Genomic DNA, 16,106 nt, shown 5'->3' with positions numbered 1-16,106 from the left:
CTGCCTAGAGGTCACTGACTGGGATTTGTTCTTCACTAGCTGTGGAGACGACCTGGACTGTCTGGCAGACACAATCACCTCTTACATTACCTTCTGTGAAGAGTCTGTCATCCCTACCAAGCAGATCTGCAGCTATCCGAATAACAAACCATGGCTGGTAAAGAACTGAAACACTGTCTCAATGAAAAGAAGATAGCTTTTATTCAGGGAGACAAACAGAAAGTGAAAGAAAAGGCGAAGGAGTTCAGGGCAAAGGTAAGAACATCTAGAGTGGAATACAGAAAGAAGGTAGAAAAGCAACTAAGTGAGGGCAACGCAAGGGAAGCATGGAAGGGCCTGAACACCATGATGGGTAGAGCACGACAGACACAAAGAGTAAAGTGTGATGGCCCAGTGACATTTGTTAATGAGCTCAACACTTTCTACTCGCGGTTTGATGTGAGAGACTTCAGCAATGAAGCAGAAAATATCTGTTCTTCACTGTCGGCAGCCACTGTCACCATCTGTGAGGGAGATGTTGTCAGAATTCTCTCTCATGTGAACCCACGTAAAGCCCTGGACCTGACCATGTGAGAGGCAAGGTACTCAAAGAGTGTGCTAGTCAGCTGAGTGGTGTTTTTACCAGACTTTTCCAGCTCTCCCTTGACTCTCATAGTGTCCCCCGCGTGTGGCGAACATCAACAATAATACCAGTGCCAAAGAAGCCTCATGCTACAGACTTGAAAGACTTTCGACCTGTGGCTCTCACGTCTGTTGTGGCCAAATGTTTGGAGAGAGTTGTGGGAAGATTGTTAATCCCCACCATGGCTGATCGCCTGGATCCTTTGCAGTTTGCCTACAAGCCACGCAGGGGGGTGTCTGATGCAACTCTCGCGCTTTTAAATGCTATCCTACAACACTTGGACACTTCTGGCACCTATGTTCGGGTCCTGTTCATGGACTTTTCCAGCGGTTTCAACACGGTCCAGCCACACCTTCTTGTAAAGTGCCTACTAGACCTGGATGTAAACACTAGCCTAGTTCTATGGATCAGATCATTCCTGAAGGACCGACCACAGAGGGTGGGTCTCAGAGTTCCACCGACAGGTACTATAGGGTCCAGCAGCTCGTCTGACGGAGTTAAATTGTCAGTGGATGAATGATTCTGTCAGATGAGCAGATCCTCAACGGGTACCCCTCAGGGATGCGTGCTTTCCCCATCTTGTTCTCTGTATATACAAATGAGATTACTATTAATAGTGCTATTCTCAAACTTGTTAAATATGCAGATGACATGGCCCTTGTGGGCTGCCTGAAAGACGAGCAGTCCTTGTCACAGTACCTGGCCTGTGTGGGGGAACTGGAGGAATGGTTTGACCGCAGCTTTCTGGAGCTGAACATTGAAAAAGCGGAGGAGATGGCCTTTGGAAGAGCATACGAAGGAAGAGATGGCACAACCCCTCTCTCCCCACCAATCCAAATCAAGGGACAGCAGGTGGAGAGGCCTGCTGTGTTTAGGTACCTTGGTACTTTGATCGCCGGGAGGCTCTCCTTTAGTGATCACGTGAACCAAGTGTACAGACAGACCCAGCAACGGCTGTACCTTCTGAGGAGACTCCGCAGCTTCCACGTCAGCTCTGGGGTGCCGGAGACTGTGTACAGGTCTCTTGTTGAGAGCATCCTCTCATTTAAAATCGCTGCCTGGTATGGTCATCTTCTCGTCAACGACAAGGCAAGGCTGGCCAGAGTCATCCACCAGGCAAATAATATTATTGGTATATCACAGCTGCCACTTTCTGACTTGTATCTTCATGCAGTCAGAAAGATGACACATAACATCATTTCGGACCTAACTCACCCTCTCCATCCCAACTTCCAGCTGTTGGCCTCAGGCAGGTACTATAAAGTGCCACTTGTGCGGAAAGCTGCCTACCAGAGGTCCTTTGTGCCAGTAGCCATCACCATCCTAAACAAAGGCACAAGGACTATCTGGGAATCAAACACAGTCTGACGGGGAGAGGGTGCTGACATCCATTATCAGCCATCACCTTGTTGAATGTGCTCTCCCTTTCGAACACACAAGACGAGCTCTCTGCGCTCAATCTAAATAATTAATGAAATGCAGGGATTTCTGTCACAGGCCAATAGATGACAATTTGTAATATTGTTTACCTACAGGTGATGAACAGATAGGAGTATCCACTGACAAAGTACTAGGAGGATGAAGAAAATGCAGTTCAAACACATTTCGTTGCAGTCTGCAATGCCAACGCAATTTTTAAATATCTACAAAGACATATAAAGTATTGAAATTTCATTGACCATTTGACGGAGATCCAACCTACCATGATAATGTATCTTTACTCCTAACTGTGTGTAAATGTCTGTATGAGTATGTATGCCTGCCCTTGTGAGCAAAAGAAAAATTTCTGTCTTGGGTCTCCTGGACAGACAATAAAGTCTGATTTGATTTCATTTGATTTTGAAGATCCCTGGATCCAGACCTTCAGCGTATAGAAAAAAAGCAGCAGTAATAACAGTAACTGCCAAAATTCTTGTGACAGTTTTTCTGGGGAAGTTTAAGTTTATACTAAACGTTTTAATTAAACAATGGCATCAGACACACATTTGTTTTGCAAAACAATTTTCATCACGTGGTGTGGGTGGCACGTGGACGACGTGTGCCTGGTGTGGAGAGAAAAGTCGTCGTCTCTGGAATGTCCTGGTTCTGACCTCTATGTCCGATTTTACTCGATGTCGCGGTGCACGTCACAGGTAGTGGTTGTCTCCCCGGACAACTAGCCGTTAGAACATGAATCTCATCTTCCAGTAGTTGTAGAGGAAGGGTAGCTGGCAGGTAGTAAAAGCAGAATTCAGATACTACTTACTATTATATTGTCAATTTTAGCTGCTTTAGCATATAGCAGATGACACGGCCTACTACAATATGTTCCTAATTGGTTGGCTATTTCAGTTTTTTAAGTAAACTCATTTATACTTAAAAAAATCCTTGCACCAACAGACTTTTTTTTTTTTTGCTTATTTATCATCTGACTAAATTTTGCACAACGCGATCTGTTTTGTGATACAAACCAATATGAATCAGTATTCGAAATAAAGTGCTTTCACGGTTATTTAATTTTTGCAGTCTACAACTTTTTATGTTTCCCGACATTTACGTTCCTATGGATCGACTGTTAGTTTGCCTATGGTCTTTCGTGTGTAGCACAAAAGAAGGTAGCATCTATACCGCAAGAGGAAATGTAAAAATTCGACGACGATCACGAAGAAGTAGTAAAAGTAGTAGTTGTAGAAGAAGAAGCAGAAGATCATCATGATGATAATGATTAATTGTTTCACTGCATGGCCGATTGTATTTAAAGTATGGAGCTTACAACCACAGTTAAAACTGAGGAGGGTTTTCAGACCCAGGACAAAGTTATTGTGATTTATCGTCGGGCGCTAAAATGTATACATCAATATACATTTCGACTATGTTGCATTACATATTTCACATCTATACTATTAATGTAGTATTGCAGTGTAAATATGACACATGTAACCGCATAAACCTGCAGCAGACTCAGCATCAAGCAGACGACGCGTGACGTAGCATGGACATGACGTCAGCCCTGCGTACCGTAACGCGGGCGCTCACTCACGCCTGTGAGAGCCTGTGATACCCTTCGCCCACCGTGGGCGCCTGTTAAAATGGCGGCTGACAGCGAAGTCGAGAATATAATTTTGTTGATGGGCATATTTGACAACGACGAAGAATTAATAGAAGCAATCTATTGCAGCGCCAAACAATATACTTCTAGTGGCATTTATTTGGGAACTAAAGAGGAAAAAGTCCATGAGAATTAAAAAGAAAGAACAATGCGGTAGTCAAGCATATCACGTAAAAACAAACGACGAGTAGACTTTCTTTTGTTGTGGTCCCGATTCGGAGTTTCAAGATCGACGGCAAATTCATCTACCATCTCTAGAAAGACATGACGATGAAATCTGAACTTTTAATACACTTCTTTGTCGTTGTATATATCTATCTGTTGCAAAATACTTATTTATTAGAAGATCCACCGTGAATATCATCGACACGCCCAAACTCGACAACCATGGCGGCCATCTTTGCGCCCGTGGCGTACTACCTCTAAAGCAGGGGTCTCAAACTCATATTAGCATGTGGGCCGCAGTGGAAAGTAACAGCCAATCAGCGGGCCGCACCACGAAAAGAAAATGTTTTTTCATTAAATTTTACGAACACTACTGTCACTGCAGTTAAATGCTAAAATAAAGTTTTTATAATTATTAATTACATTTAGTGTAGTTTATTACATGTACAGGCAGTTTAGTTTATTAAAATAAGTTGACGTTGTCTCTGTCACTAATAAAAAAAGCAGAAACTGTAGTTCCCCAAAAAAACAACTATAATTACAGTGCTCCCTCGCTACTTCGCGGTTCATCTATCGCGGATTTACTACTTCGCGGTTTTTTGTTGGGTTTTTTTTTTGAGTGAAGTATCGATCGCTACTTCCGCGCTGGGAATTATCGTTGTACAAAATACCACAGATATTTCAACAGGAAAAAGACGAAAAATGTAGCTATATTTGTATTTCTATTAAAATACCATGGTTATTTTGTAGATAGAAAGAAAGAAATAACTGTGTATGAGAAATCCATTGCTATGCGTAAGCGACGAGCCATGATTGTTATCTCCCATATCGCAGCCAGTTCGCATCAGTTTTGTGGGTTTCTCTGAGTAAAGTTATAATTTTTTTACACTAATTTGTTATTGTACTGTATTACTACCATGATTAATATATTACTTTACACTCACATGATATTGTTTTACATGTATATATTATTATTGCATGTATGTCCCTATTTCGCGGAAATTCGTTTATCGCGGCTGATCATAGCACCTATCCCCCGCGATAAACGAGGGAACACTGTACTAGGCCTACTGCAGATGGCTCGTCACTCATGTTTCTGTCCACTCATCTGAGATCGTTTGGCAGAGACCAGACATCGACGTTAGGCCTGAAGTCGCGTGTAGTGGCAAGCCGCAAGGTTGCTCTCAGATGCTCATCAGTCAGTCTTGATCGTAATGCTGTTTTCTTGATCTTCATTCTGGAAAAAAACTGTTCGCAAACGTACGTACTCCCAAACATCGCTAGAATTCTAGCAGCTGAGCAGAATAAGTTTGGAAAATTCTCTCTAGGAAGAAACTGGTAGAAATCTGGAACATCAACTTATTTTTGCTTCAGAACAGTGTCACACTGCAGGTCCGGTAGTTCCATCTGGACTTCCTCTGGAACGTTTTTCACATCAACTGCGAACGGAGTGGCAACAAGGACAAACTGTGGTTGGAGAGCAGTGAATTGCTGAAAGCGGTGTTCAAAATCTTCCTGTAGTCTGGAGAGGATGTCTATGTAGTCTTTCAGGCGCTGTGGTTCAACCGTTATGCTCTGTAGAAAAGAGAAATGAGCCAGGTTTCCATCTGCCAGCTGAGTGGCCCACAGTCAGCTTGCATCTGAATGATTTGATGCGGTCCCTCCCTTGTGTTATTTTCATTTCGCTTGTGAACGGAGGTAATTTTCACCGCGGGAGTTAATCACCAAGCACAACATACATATACACCGCGGACGTGGCCGCGGGCCGCAAAAAATGTTTCGCGGGCCGCATGCGGCCCGCGGGCCGAGTGTTTGAGACCCCTGCTCTAAAGCAAGTACGGGCGCTCACTCAAATTTCGCTGCGGTACGGCCCGCCCGTCATAGGCGCCCGCTCGCACACGCGTGCGCCCGCTTTGCGGTACGCAGGGCTGGCAGCGGAAAAAAGGTCGCGACCTTTAACCTTCCCCCCCCCCCGCATCGGGTAAAAATAGCCTGGACTATGACGTCATAGTCGTCTGCTGTCAGACTGTTACCGTGTGGCCATAGCGCTGAGAGACAGACTCACAAACAAACATGGCTGACACGCCACAAACTGGGGGAAACTGTGACATACCATATACTTAATTATGAAGTGTAAAACAGCAGTTTTATTATTACGATAAGACCCCAAGGATAATCATGGCTAAGGAAAAATAAAGATTAAGTCTTTGCCGCCCACAGACCACGTGATCCAGCTATCAACCACTGATTGTTAGGCACATCACAATCTCCGCCTTGTCAACGAGGTCACATCTCTGTCGTGTGCATTTTCTCTTGGGTTTTACTCTTTGGAGAACCACTAATCAGGTCAGTTATTATTGAAAACAAAGTGTATAGTCTCGCGGACTGATGTTGACACGAAATGACATGGTGTATACACTGTATGGGAGAACTGTGTCTGTCTCTCTGTGTTGAGTTAAACGAGTTTGTCGACTCATTCGGGCTCAGGCCCCCATCATGTCCTTGTCTCGCTGGGTTTGTGCCACGATATTTTGACCCTTGATTTCACCCTGTTTCACAAACTGATGTTCAGAATGTGCCGATCTTATTCATTTAATTTGTGTTTTGAAGTCGTGTTGCATAAGTTTCACACGTTTATGACTTTTATTGTTACTGATTCCATTCTTGCTAGGCAAAGTCAATCGACTTGGGGTAAAAAACATCCGAGTTCTATTTATAGCATCGGGAAATCGTTCATGACGGGTACTATTTATATAGGTCGGATGTATTGAGCAGTGAAGGCTGCTTGTATTACAAGACTTTTTAGAATAACATATAAAGGTTTCACAAACACATGTGGTGGGAGGGTTATTTGAAGCATTCATGACCACATATCTGTGCCTGCTCTGCCTAAAGCTTCCTTTATCTCTATATGGTACAAAAGTTATACTCATTCCTAAAATTTCGCATGAAATATGTTTGAAAATACTAGCAACAGAGGGTCAGGCTAATGAAGAGTGTTCAGAGACTACAGGTAGATGCAAAGAGCGTGTCAGTAATGTAACAGGCAAGCTACACTGACAGTATAAACTAGTTAAAACACTTCAGCCCTTCATCCATCTCTCGTCTGCCGACATTTCCGTCTGTTTGACACATTATGGCTATTTCTCTTGCTAGTGCAGCGGTTCTCAACCTGTGGGTCGCGACCCCCTGGGGGGTCGCGACGTGCCTACAAGGGGGTCGCGAAGGTGGTCATTTTTTAAAAAAAGTTTCTTATACTGGTATTAGTGAAATTAGTTTACATTGTGTACCGAGTGGTGCGGGGGCTCAAACTCCAAATCTCTTCTTCCTATTCAAGTACACTGTCTCGGCATGCAGTGACTTCTCACTTCCAAAACTCAAAACACAATCCCCCTCTCAACAATTAAGTCTCCAATCTCCCTCCTCTCACCTTTTGCCCTCTCTCTCTCCCCCAATCTCTCATCGCTGACTACCCTCTCCCTCTCCAGTCACACCTCTCTCTTTGTTTTTAAACATCTAAAAGGCACGCATTCAGGAAACGTCCATCATTCACACCCTTTCATTCGCACGTGCTCAGTCCTAGTACTCTAGGTCCCTGACAGAAGGCCATGACCAGACAATGCGCTGCGACTGGATAAAGACAGCAGTTTTAATCAAAATTTTGGATGCAAGTACACGTGTTTGTCCTGAAGAGATAGCATGGATAAATTTGTGCTGCGAAAAGGAACTGATTGCGGTGGTTTTTGAAAAGAAAAAGTGAAGAAACGAGCGATGTGCAAGTTTTGGGTGCTGGAGCCGATGAAAAACCAGAAAGGCCTGCTACGAAAGTAAGAAAGTATGACAATGAATACTTGAAAACGGGTTTTACAAACATTATTGTTGATGGTAAAGAACGGCCACAGTGTGTTGTTTGCCTCGCAATATTAGCTCCAGAGAGTATGAAGCCAAACAAACTACGGCGCCATTTGGAAACTCGGCATGCGGAATTAGCTTGCAAACCTCTCGAATTTTTTGAACGAAAATTGCAAGAATACAAAAGAGACAAAAAAACATTTGTCTCACATACATCAATTCCTAAGAAAGCTTTGATGGCTTCGTATCAAGTTTCCTATCGCATTGCTCAAAACAAAAAAGCCCATACGATCGGAGAGTCATTAATACTGCCTGCAGCAATGGACATTGTACTGACCATGATAGGAGAAGATGCTGCTACGCAACTGCAAGCCATTCCTTTGTCAAATGACACAGTTCGCCGAAGAATAACTGAGATATCTGAAGACGTGTCTGATCAGTTGATCAGTCGCATAAAAAGCCAAAATTTTGCTTTGCAGTTAGATGAAGCTACTGACACTGCAGGTGACTCACATTTGATTGCTTACATTCGTTACGTGTGGGAAAATACTCTTCTGGAAGACTTTTTATTTTGCAAGAAAATTGAACGCAGAGCAACAGCCCAAGATTTTTTTGGGATTGTCGATGACTTCCTTAAGGACCAAGGCATTTCCTGGAGTTCCTGCGTCGGCTTGTGCACAGATGGCGCCCCTGCAATGGCTGGAAAGAAACAAGGGTTGCAATCTCTTATTAAAAAGGTTGCTCCAGATGTAGTTTGGACTCACTGCATGATCCACCGTGAAGTTCTAGCTTCCAAAGATTTAAGTGTTGAGTTGAACACAGTGCTAACAGATGTCATAAAAATGGTGAACTTTGTAAAGAACAGTTCTGCCAGATCTCGCCTGTTTTCTCTTATATGTCAAGATATGGGAGCCGACTATGACACCTTGCTCTATTACTGCGAATCAAGGTGGTTGTCGCGTGGAAAAGCTCTCGCAAGAGTCTTTGAATTGCGGGAAGAATTGTGGGTGTTTCTGAAGGAGAACTCTTTCAACAAGGCTGACCTGCTTAAGAACGACCGATGGCTGCTGCTAATGGCATATTTATCGGACATATTTGAGAAGCTGAACGTTTTGAATACTTCTATGCAAGGGAAGGACACCACCATATTACAAACAACTGACAAGATGAATGCTTTCGTCCGAAAAATTTCGTTGTGGACGCAAAAGATACGCCAGGAAAATATTTTTGATATGTTTCCGTGCTTGTGTAAGTGCAAGGCTGACAACTTGAATCTTGATCAGGTGAAGAATGTAATTATTGCCCATCTAAACGGACTGCAAGAAAGGTTTCAGCATTATTTCGCTGAAATTGATGTGACTAAATACGATTGGATTCGTAATCCATTTCTGGCTGATCCTAGCACAAGCAGGTTGTCCACGCAAGAAGAAGAGCAGCTCATCGACCTTTCGAGTGACCAATCCCTGAAAATGGTCTTCCAAACAACACCAGTGACAACATTCTGGATTAGCATCAACGGTGAATATCCTCTCCTTTCTGAGAAAGCAATGAAAGTTCTGCTGCCATTTTCAACTTCGTATATGTGTGTGAGCAAGGATTTTCAGCATTGGCAGCACTGAAGTCTAAATACAGAAATCGTGTGGACGCAGAGGCTGAGCTGCGAATAGCAGTGGGTACGAACATCGCACCCAGGTTCGCTTCTTTATGCAACAGCAAGCAGGCTCAACCTTCTCATTAATCAAAGTGAGTGTCCAATAAAATAATATTTATTAGCTTTAGTAAAATTTCATTAACAGTTATACTTCTTGCAGATACGAACTTTGCTCTTCCGTTGTTGAATTGCATTGATTTCCTCGACGCGGCGTTCTAGGTTAGCTAAAGCTGCCCCCCCCCCCGCTCTTCCACCGACCTAGCCGGCTAAGGGGGGTCGCGGACGTACCGGTGTTCGTCAGGGGGGTCGCCACATGTAAAAGGTTGAGAACCGCTGTGCTAGTGTATCTAGAACTTCTCAATTTTATTCACTTAATAATAATGCTATACTTGACATAGAACAATTGTCATTTCCCCAGAACCTAGAGACCAGAATGTGTCTACCATCTCTCTCTCTTACTATTTTCCAGGAAGCATTAGCATCTAGATTGTCATGTCATACCTTTTCTAGACATGGATATTGTTTTATGATCTCAAGTTACTACCCGGTACAATTCATAGTACAGTTGGTAGTTTGCTCACTACTTTTTAATTACCTCCGTCAACCCTTTATATCGTACTAAGAAATGATAAATTTAAATAGAGTTTTTTCCAGAACCTCTATGTCTTATCAGTTTCAAACATTTTTTTGCTGTTTATCATAAAGTTTAAGTATACAACACGAACACATACACAGATAGAGGGTGCTTCAAGCAAACGGAAATCTTATCATTTACACTCTAATGTGATACAAAAGGTCAACAAGGCACACCAGAATGAACATGTGCACGCTGGCGCGATAAGTAAGCTGATTGTTTAATAAAATCCTTGTTGCTAAAAACACAGAGCTTCTTAAGATATTAAGTGCATCCATCTACTTTTCGTATTCCTTCTACTAACAGTTTATAACAGTTATATATAAGATATGCAAGAAACAACTAAAGAAAAAAATTCTGAGAGACATTGAAAGTTACTTTAAGGTAACATATTTTAAGCAAATGTTGTTAATTTTATCATATATATATACAAATGTTGTTAGCTGCTAAACGTGTAGCAATAAAGTAAAATGGAGAGGATGATTAAGAAAGTAAACCAATGTAACAGAACAGAGACCAATAAAATAGTGATATGATGGTTGAACTAATGTCACGCTTCTCTTAATTGAGGGCGAAATTGAAAATGTTGTGTTGTATTATATAGGGCTAAAATAAGGTCCTTGAAAGGAAAGCCAGAATACACCTTTGTCTATCCGCCGATTGAACGATGATCTTACAAACTATTGTGTATTGTGTAACGGGTGGTTTCCGTCAGTTTCGTCAACAGTCATTCTTTAGTTGCTCCCTTATTTAGGAATGCAAAATTGTTACTTAGTGTTATTTTACTTTAATGCAAGTATTTTCCTTTCCTCATTAATCTAAGCTAATATTCTATATATTCTACCAGAATAATTTTTAATAATTTTAGATTTTGGTGTCTTTAATATTGCTTCTGTAGTTAACTGCAAAATTCTGTGATAAATGGGAAAACACAATTTTTTTGGGGGTCTCATTTTCTGGTGTGTTTTTGGTGCTTTTAGTGCCAACTAAGAAAACACCTCTGCATTTTCTGTGGGCTTGCTGTTATTTAGAACCTTCTGGCTGGAAATTCAGAAATGACCACCAAAGTCCTGCCTTGCGCAATTAGCTTTTGTATATGGTGCTAACAAAATTAAAATAAAGGTTTCTGTTATGGTAACGTCCCTTGTTTCGCTTTCTCTTATTGAAGAAAAAAGTCAGTTTTTTCTCAGTTATTTCCTTCTATCTTAGGTTAAAGTTGAAAACACTCTTAGTTATGTAACCATTGTGACTGATGTAATGTTAATGTATAGTGACCAAAAGCCCCATGGCGACCATTGCATAGAGCGAGAAATATGTTAAGACCATTAATTATTAAGTGATGAGGTCCTCTCTGTCTTCATTCTTTATTTATACATCGAGTAATGGATGATTCCTTTAAGAGACACATTTTATTCTTACTTCCCAGGGTAGAATTTAAAAACCTTTTTTGTGATCCTACAGTCGTTCTATACTCATATGCGAGCAATACTTCGACTTGTACATCAACAGGCAAATAAAATCCATTGTTGCCTAAGATGGAAAGATGCAGGTCAGACCAGGTTTACTTGCTAGTAAATGAACACCTGACTTAGCTCAAAGTATAATACACCAGCTATTACACAAAGATATCGCACCCAAGACCCTTTTCATGAAACAAAATGAGCTTCATCTATTGTGCAGGTCTAGATTATTATTGGGGAAGTGACCGTCCCCCTCTGGTCAACAGCTTTGGATTTAAGCCACTGACTTCAGATACAACTTTGGCAGCTGAGAGATCAGTTTCCGGTCATGAGACAGAAGGAAGAAGCCAGGACACGTGGTCCTGTTCAGGGACCTTTACTGTGAACTATGTCTGTTCATTCGCCGTCTTCTTCAATAGAGGTGAGACAAGGATGATACTGACACAAGTAGATTATGATGTGGTGTGGATGAAAGCGTTTGCAGTCTCCATTACAGTTTTTCAACTGGACTGAACAAGCTGGCAGCAAATACGAACTACACATCTTTCATCTTGCCATAAGGCATTCTATCGACATAACGTTCTCATGTTGTGTTGGGTGTGTCTGTGTGTTATTATAATTTGCGTGGTGTTTTTTTTTCCTTAAGTGCTTCGGGCCAACCGTCCCAGCCTGCAAAACTAGTGGGGTAGCATGTAGTGGGCCCACTGCTACCCCACTAGTTTTGCAGGCTGGGTTTTATACTGGGATAAAGCTTTCTATAAATTAACATTCTTCTTTTTTGCAGTGTTCTTTGCGATGTCATTTCGAAGCTTGTGATATGTGATACTAATTTTCTTTTTTGTCATTCCCATGTTAAAGGATGAGCTAAGGAAGCGGGCACGTATTGATAAAGAGGATTCCACAAAAAAATCAACAGGACCAAACAGGGGAGGTGGTCGTGCTAGAATTTACCTGCATGCCGTAAGTGACGCACAGGCTGATCTTCTTAAAAATACAGGTCTGTTGTATGTCAATATATTTTTCGAATGACACTAAAGTCAAAAGTTGCGGTGACATATCCAAAAAATCTTTGTAATCTCTCTTCTGGCAAAGTTGCACTGGCTCCCCATTCGGCAACTGTCTACCATTTGTGCCCATGTTAACCAAACCTTTATTTGTATGTTAGAAATGTCCTCTCAGGTCTTTGCGTTTTTATGTGAATCTTGAATTTTCGAGACATTATTACAACAAACTACCTTTTCTTCTCCAACTTTCAAATACTTCTTACTCTTCAAAAATATCTTTAATAATCCCTTATTTGCAGTCTTTGCATCAGCACTCATAGCGAAATCATCATTTTGTCAAAGGCTGTTCATGTTTGAATTTGATTGAATTGGTAAACAAAGACGTTTAGCTGTAACGATTTTTTTGTCAATTGTTGCTCATTTGTAAATTTTATAAATTTATAGGTGAGAAATTATTTGGACAGAAGTGTTTGCAGATTTTAGAAACAGAAAAAATTAAACTATTGGAGTAAGAATAAGTATATATATATATGCAGGATATACACAACCACTGCAAGAAGTCAAGAAGAAGACAGGAGCTGATGTGCAGTTTGACTCTAACCCATCATCTGTACCTGGTATGAAGATTCTTGTCATCCGCGGTGTTCCGACACAGATCGAAGCCGCGGTCAGACTTATCAGTCAAATGACCAACAGTCAGGTTTGTAAATTAGCAAATGTTATTGAAAGTCACAAAGAGGCCGAACAGCATTCCTATATTCCATTAGACTGAACTCATTACTGAAGTTTTTATTTGTCCTTAATAGCAAAGAGCCGTTCAACTGTATTTCGCTAGTTCCCAATATACTTGTTGGAGCAATGGAAAATATCTTGATTCATTAAAGCAGTCTTTTAGAATGTATGTTTGTACTGATATATATATATTTTACAAGACTTTTCCTAAAAAATTCTCATTATAAGAACATGATCTAAGCAGATGCGATGTCTAGTTCTTTGCATTTTATCCAAAAGTTGTAGAGCTTCGCATGGAGTTGGTGTTGCGTCTCCAGGTAGACAAGAGCCTAAGAGCTTGTGTTGTGTTGTTATTTGAAATCTCTTTTACTAGTCTGTGCTAGTTTGTAGTTCTCTTTTGTACTCTGCTTCTCATTGTCACTGCTGGATTTTGCACATTGGCTTATTTGAGTAGTACACGCTTTACATAAATTAGTTCACTTAATTATGGCTCGAGCAGTATTGTAATAAACTAAATATTTTGTAGGTTGCAACACATATCGATGCTGTAAAGGAATTATTCTGGCTGTTATACAGGGAGCCCTTGTAGAGGAAGCTCAGACCTTCTGGCTCCAGTGGGTTGAGGCCGCGTTCCCTGAACTCGACTCACGCGCCTACTTCCTGCCTCCTGTCTACTTCAACCGCGTGCCCATGACCAGACAGTCGGTTGTTGGTCAAGATGTTTTAGTTCTTCAAGCAGCACATAAACTAGGTTCATCTGTGTCAACTCATGCTCAGGACAGAGACGTCAGAAATGATGCAGCAAAGGAGAGAGTTGATGGTCAGAACCTCATTCAGGCTAAACATGTACAAGACAACCAGTGCAGCCAACCGAAATCTGCTTCATTCGCTTACCCTACCCCGCCTACCATTTTGGATAGTGATATTAGAGATGATGCTGCCTTGCAATGCGTTCTTATCAACCTACAAAAGTTATCTGAGAGGAAGAGAGAAGTGTTTGTTGGACTCAGTCAGCTTCAGTTCGGACAGTACCTGGGGGAACCTTGTTACGCTGCTGCGGCTGCCCAGCTCCCCATACCCGCCAATCTTCCCCCTTCTCTGCCACGAAACTGGAAACAAGGAGACTTTGATATTCTTTTTATTCACCGACAATACGGACTTGTCATTTGTGAAGTGAAGGCGTTTGGTAACAATGTGAAGGAAATGAACATGTCACAGCAGGATATAGACAACAACATCAGAAAGAAACTGAGAGACGCCGTGTCACAGCTGGACAAGGCGGAGGCCATGTTGTCTCACCTGGTTTCTGACATCGCACCTGGTCTGCGTATTACTAAAACAATCGCGGTTCCTAACCTCACGGCTCAACAAGTGCAACAGGCCATCTCTTGTGATGCACAGCTGATTCAGGTATTTACACAAAAACTAATTTGAGTTTTTTGCAAACAGTTATCGGATAGGGTGCAAAAGTGCTATAAAGAGACTAATGCTAGTTCTAGTACATTTAAATTAAGTAGAGCAAAAGTAGAAATCCATACATGAAAACCATTAATAAGAAAAAGTTTGTTGCTTATTAGTTGCTTTGTACTTTAAAAATCTTATTTAGACACGTATTGTGGTAATTGTTTTGGAAGAAAACTCTGTTATAAAAAGTAAACATGAAAGAGGCATCTAACGGTAGGGTATTTCAACATTTCAGAGAAGTTTTATAATATGCAGCACACGATTTGTAATGATTTTACTTAAAGATAATGATAATTAATTGTATCTATAATGATACAAATTATGAGAAGGCATATAGCATGTTGACCTAGAGTCTTCTTATGTTATATGAGTCAGGAGAAGCACACTGATGGAAATAATCTTATTGCGATAAAATTGTTGCAAGAAAATGAATTAAGTTACTTAAAAATTGTATTTGAATGTTTGACTTAAATAATAAAAAATTCATTGTCAAGTTATATTTCAGGAACTGTGTCGGTGTCTGGGAACAACATCAGACCCCGCAGACATCACAGGTCTGTGTCTGTGCCGTGATCTGTTGTCTGACCCCAAGACACTCTATGACGTCAGTAGTCACGTGCTGAAGGAACTCGGACACTGGTGGCAGCGACGTATGGCTGTGGCGGGGCCTGACTTTCACATGACACTTTGGGTGTACAAGGCATTGTTAGCAAGGTGAGAACCAAGATCATATGTAAAAGTGGTGCGGTAGGTCCGCCTTACTATTACTTATAAACGATTGTTTATAGCTTTGCTGTGACTATCGCCGCCATGATCTTTGGGTCAACTGAGCAGGTCACATAACCCACTGGCTAAAGCTATAGACGTAAATAGACTTAAGAATAGGATTCAATTGTAACTCATGAAAATGCGTGACTAAGTAATTAATATAAGTAATCATTATATGTTTTGCTGAAATTTGTTGGATGTTCCTATCCTTATGTTAAAAAATCGACTGAATTAATTTGTTTGCACCAGGTTCTGTGGTCCGGCGACAACAGTGAGTGTGCCATGCACATGTCCTCCACGTGTGAGTGTCAAGACCCTGGGTCAGGCCGTGTGGTGGACAGGACAGTGCTATACTGCTGTAATCACACTCTTCCCGGAGCAAGTTCTCCTGCTACACACGGCGCCTCCCACACTCTTTGTCACCGGACCGCCCGGTACAGGTAAAACTGTGGTGCTGCTGCTGATGGCCATACAGTGGCTGCGGTGTGGTCACCACGTCTACGTTGTCAGTACGTGGAGGGGGAGTCGTGCTGTGTGCATCATGTTGTATCACCTGTTGCTGCAGACAGTAAAGACACAACAGTCAGCAGGTGTATCACCCGGTCAGCCTCACCTCCTGCAGTATGAGCTTGAGTACGGTAAAGACGTGGAGAAGGCCGTCAACGA

At 41.7% G+C, this 16,106-nt stretch overlaps 1 protein-coding gene across 1 annotated transcript; it reads left to right on the top strand.

Moving 5' to 3' along the window:
- Positions 1–5,909: 5,909 nt before the first annotated feature.
- Positions 5,910–16,067, top strand: LOC112574724. The gene is made up of 8 exons (XM_025255952.1): positions 5,910–6,221; positions 11,693–11,893; positions 12,331–12,469; positions 13,013–13,176; positions 13,785–14,618; positions 15,178–15,386; positions 15,690–15,745; positions 16,063–16,067. The coding sequence occupies exons 2-8, from the start codon at positions 11,861–11,863 to the stop codon at positions 16,065–16,067; spliced, it is 1,440 nt and encodes a 479-aa protein (XP_025111737.1). The 5' UTR covers positions 5,910–6,221; positions 11,693–11,860.
- Positions 16,068–16,106: the final 39 nt, after the last annotated feature.

The sequence above is a fragment of the Pomacea canaliculata genome, linkage group LG11 (assembly GCF_003073045.1).
Source record: "Pomacea canaliculata isolate SZHN2017 linkage group LG11, ASM307304v1, whole genome shotgun sequence".
Lineage (NCBI taxonomy): Eukaryota > Metazoa > Mollusca > Gastropoda > Architaenioglossa > Ampullariidae > Pomacea > Pomacea canaliculata.
The sequence above is the reverse complement of the archived record's forward strand: the minus strand, read 5'-3'. Positions and strand labels throughout refer to the sequence as shown.

Bases quoted from the DNA above. Each gene is read 5' to 3' on its own strand.
- LOC112574724 (XM_025255952.1), top strand. From the start codon at position 11,861: ATGTCTGTTCATTCGCCGTCTTCTTCAATAGAG. The intron at 13,177-13,784 runs GTTTGTAAATTA...GCTGTTATACAG, and splicing joins GTCAAATGACCAACAGTCAG to GGAGCCCTTGTAGAGGAAGC. The intron at 15,387-15,689 runs GTGAGAACCAAG...TGTTTGCACCAG, and splicing joins TACAAGGCATTGTTAGCAAG to GTTCTGTGGTCCGGCGACAA.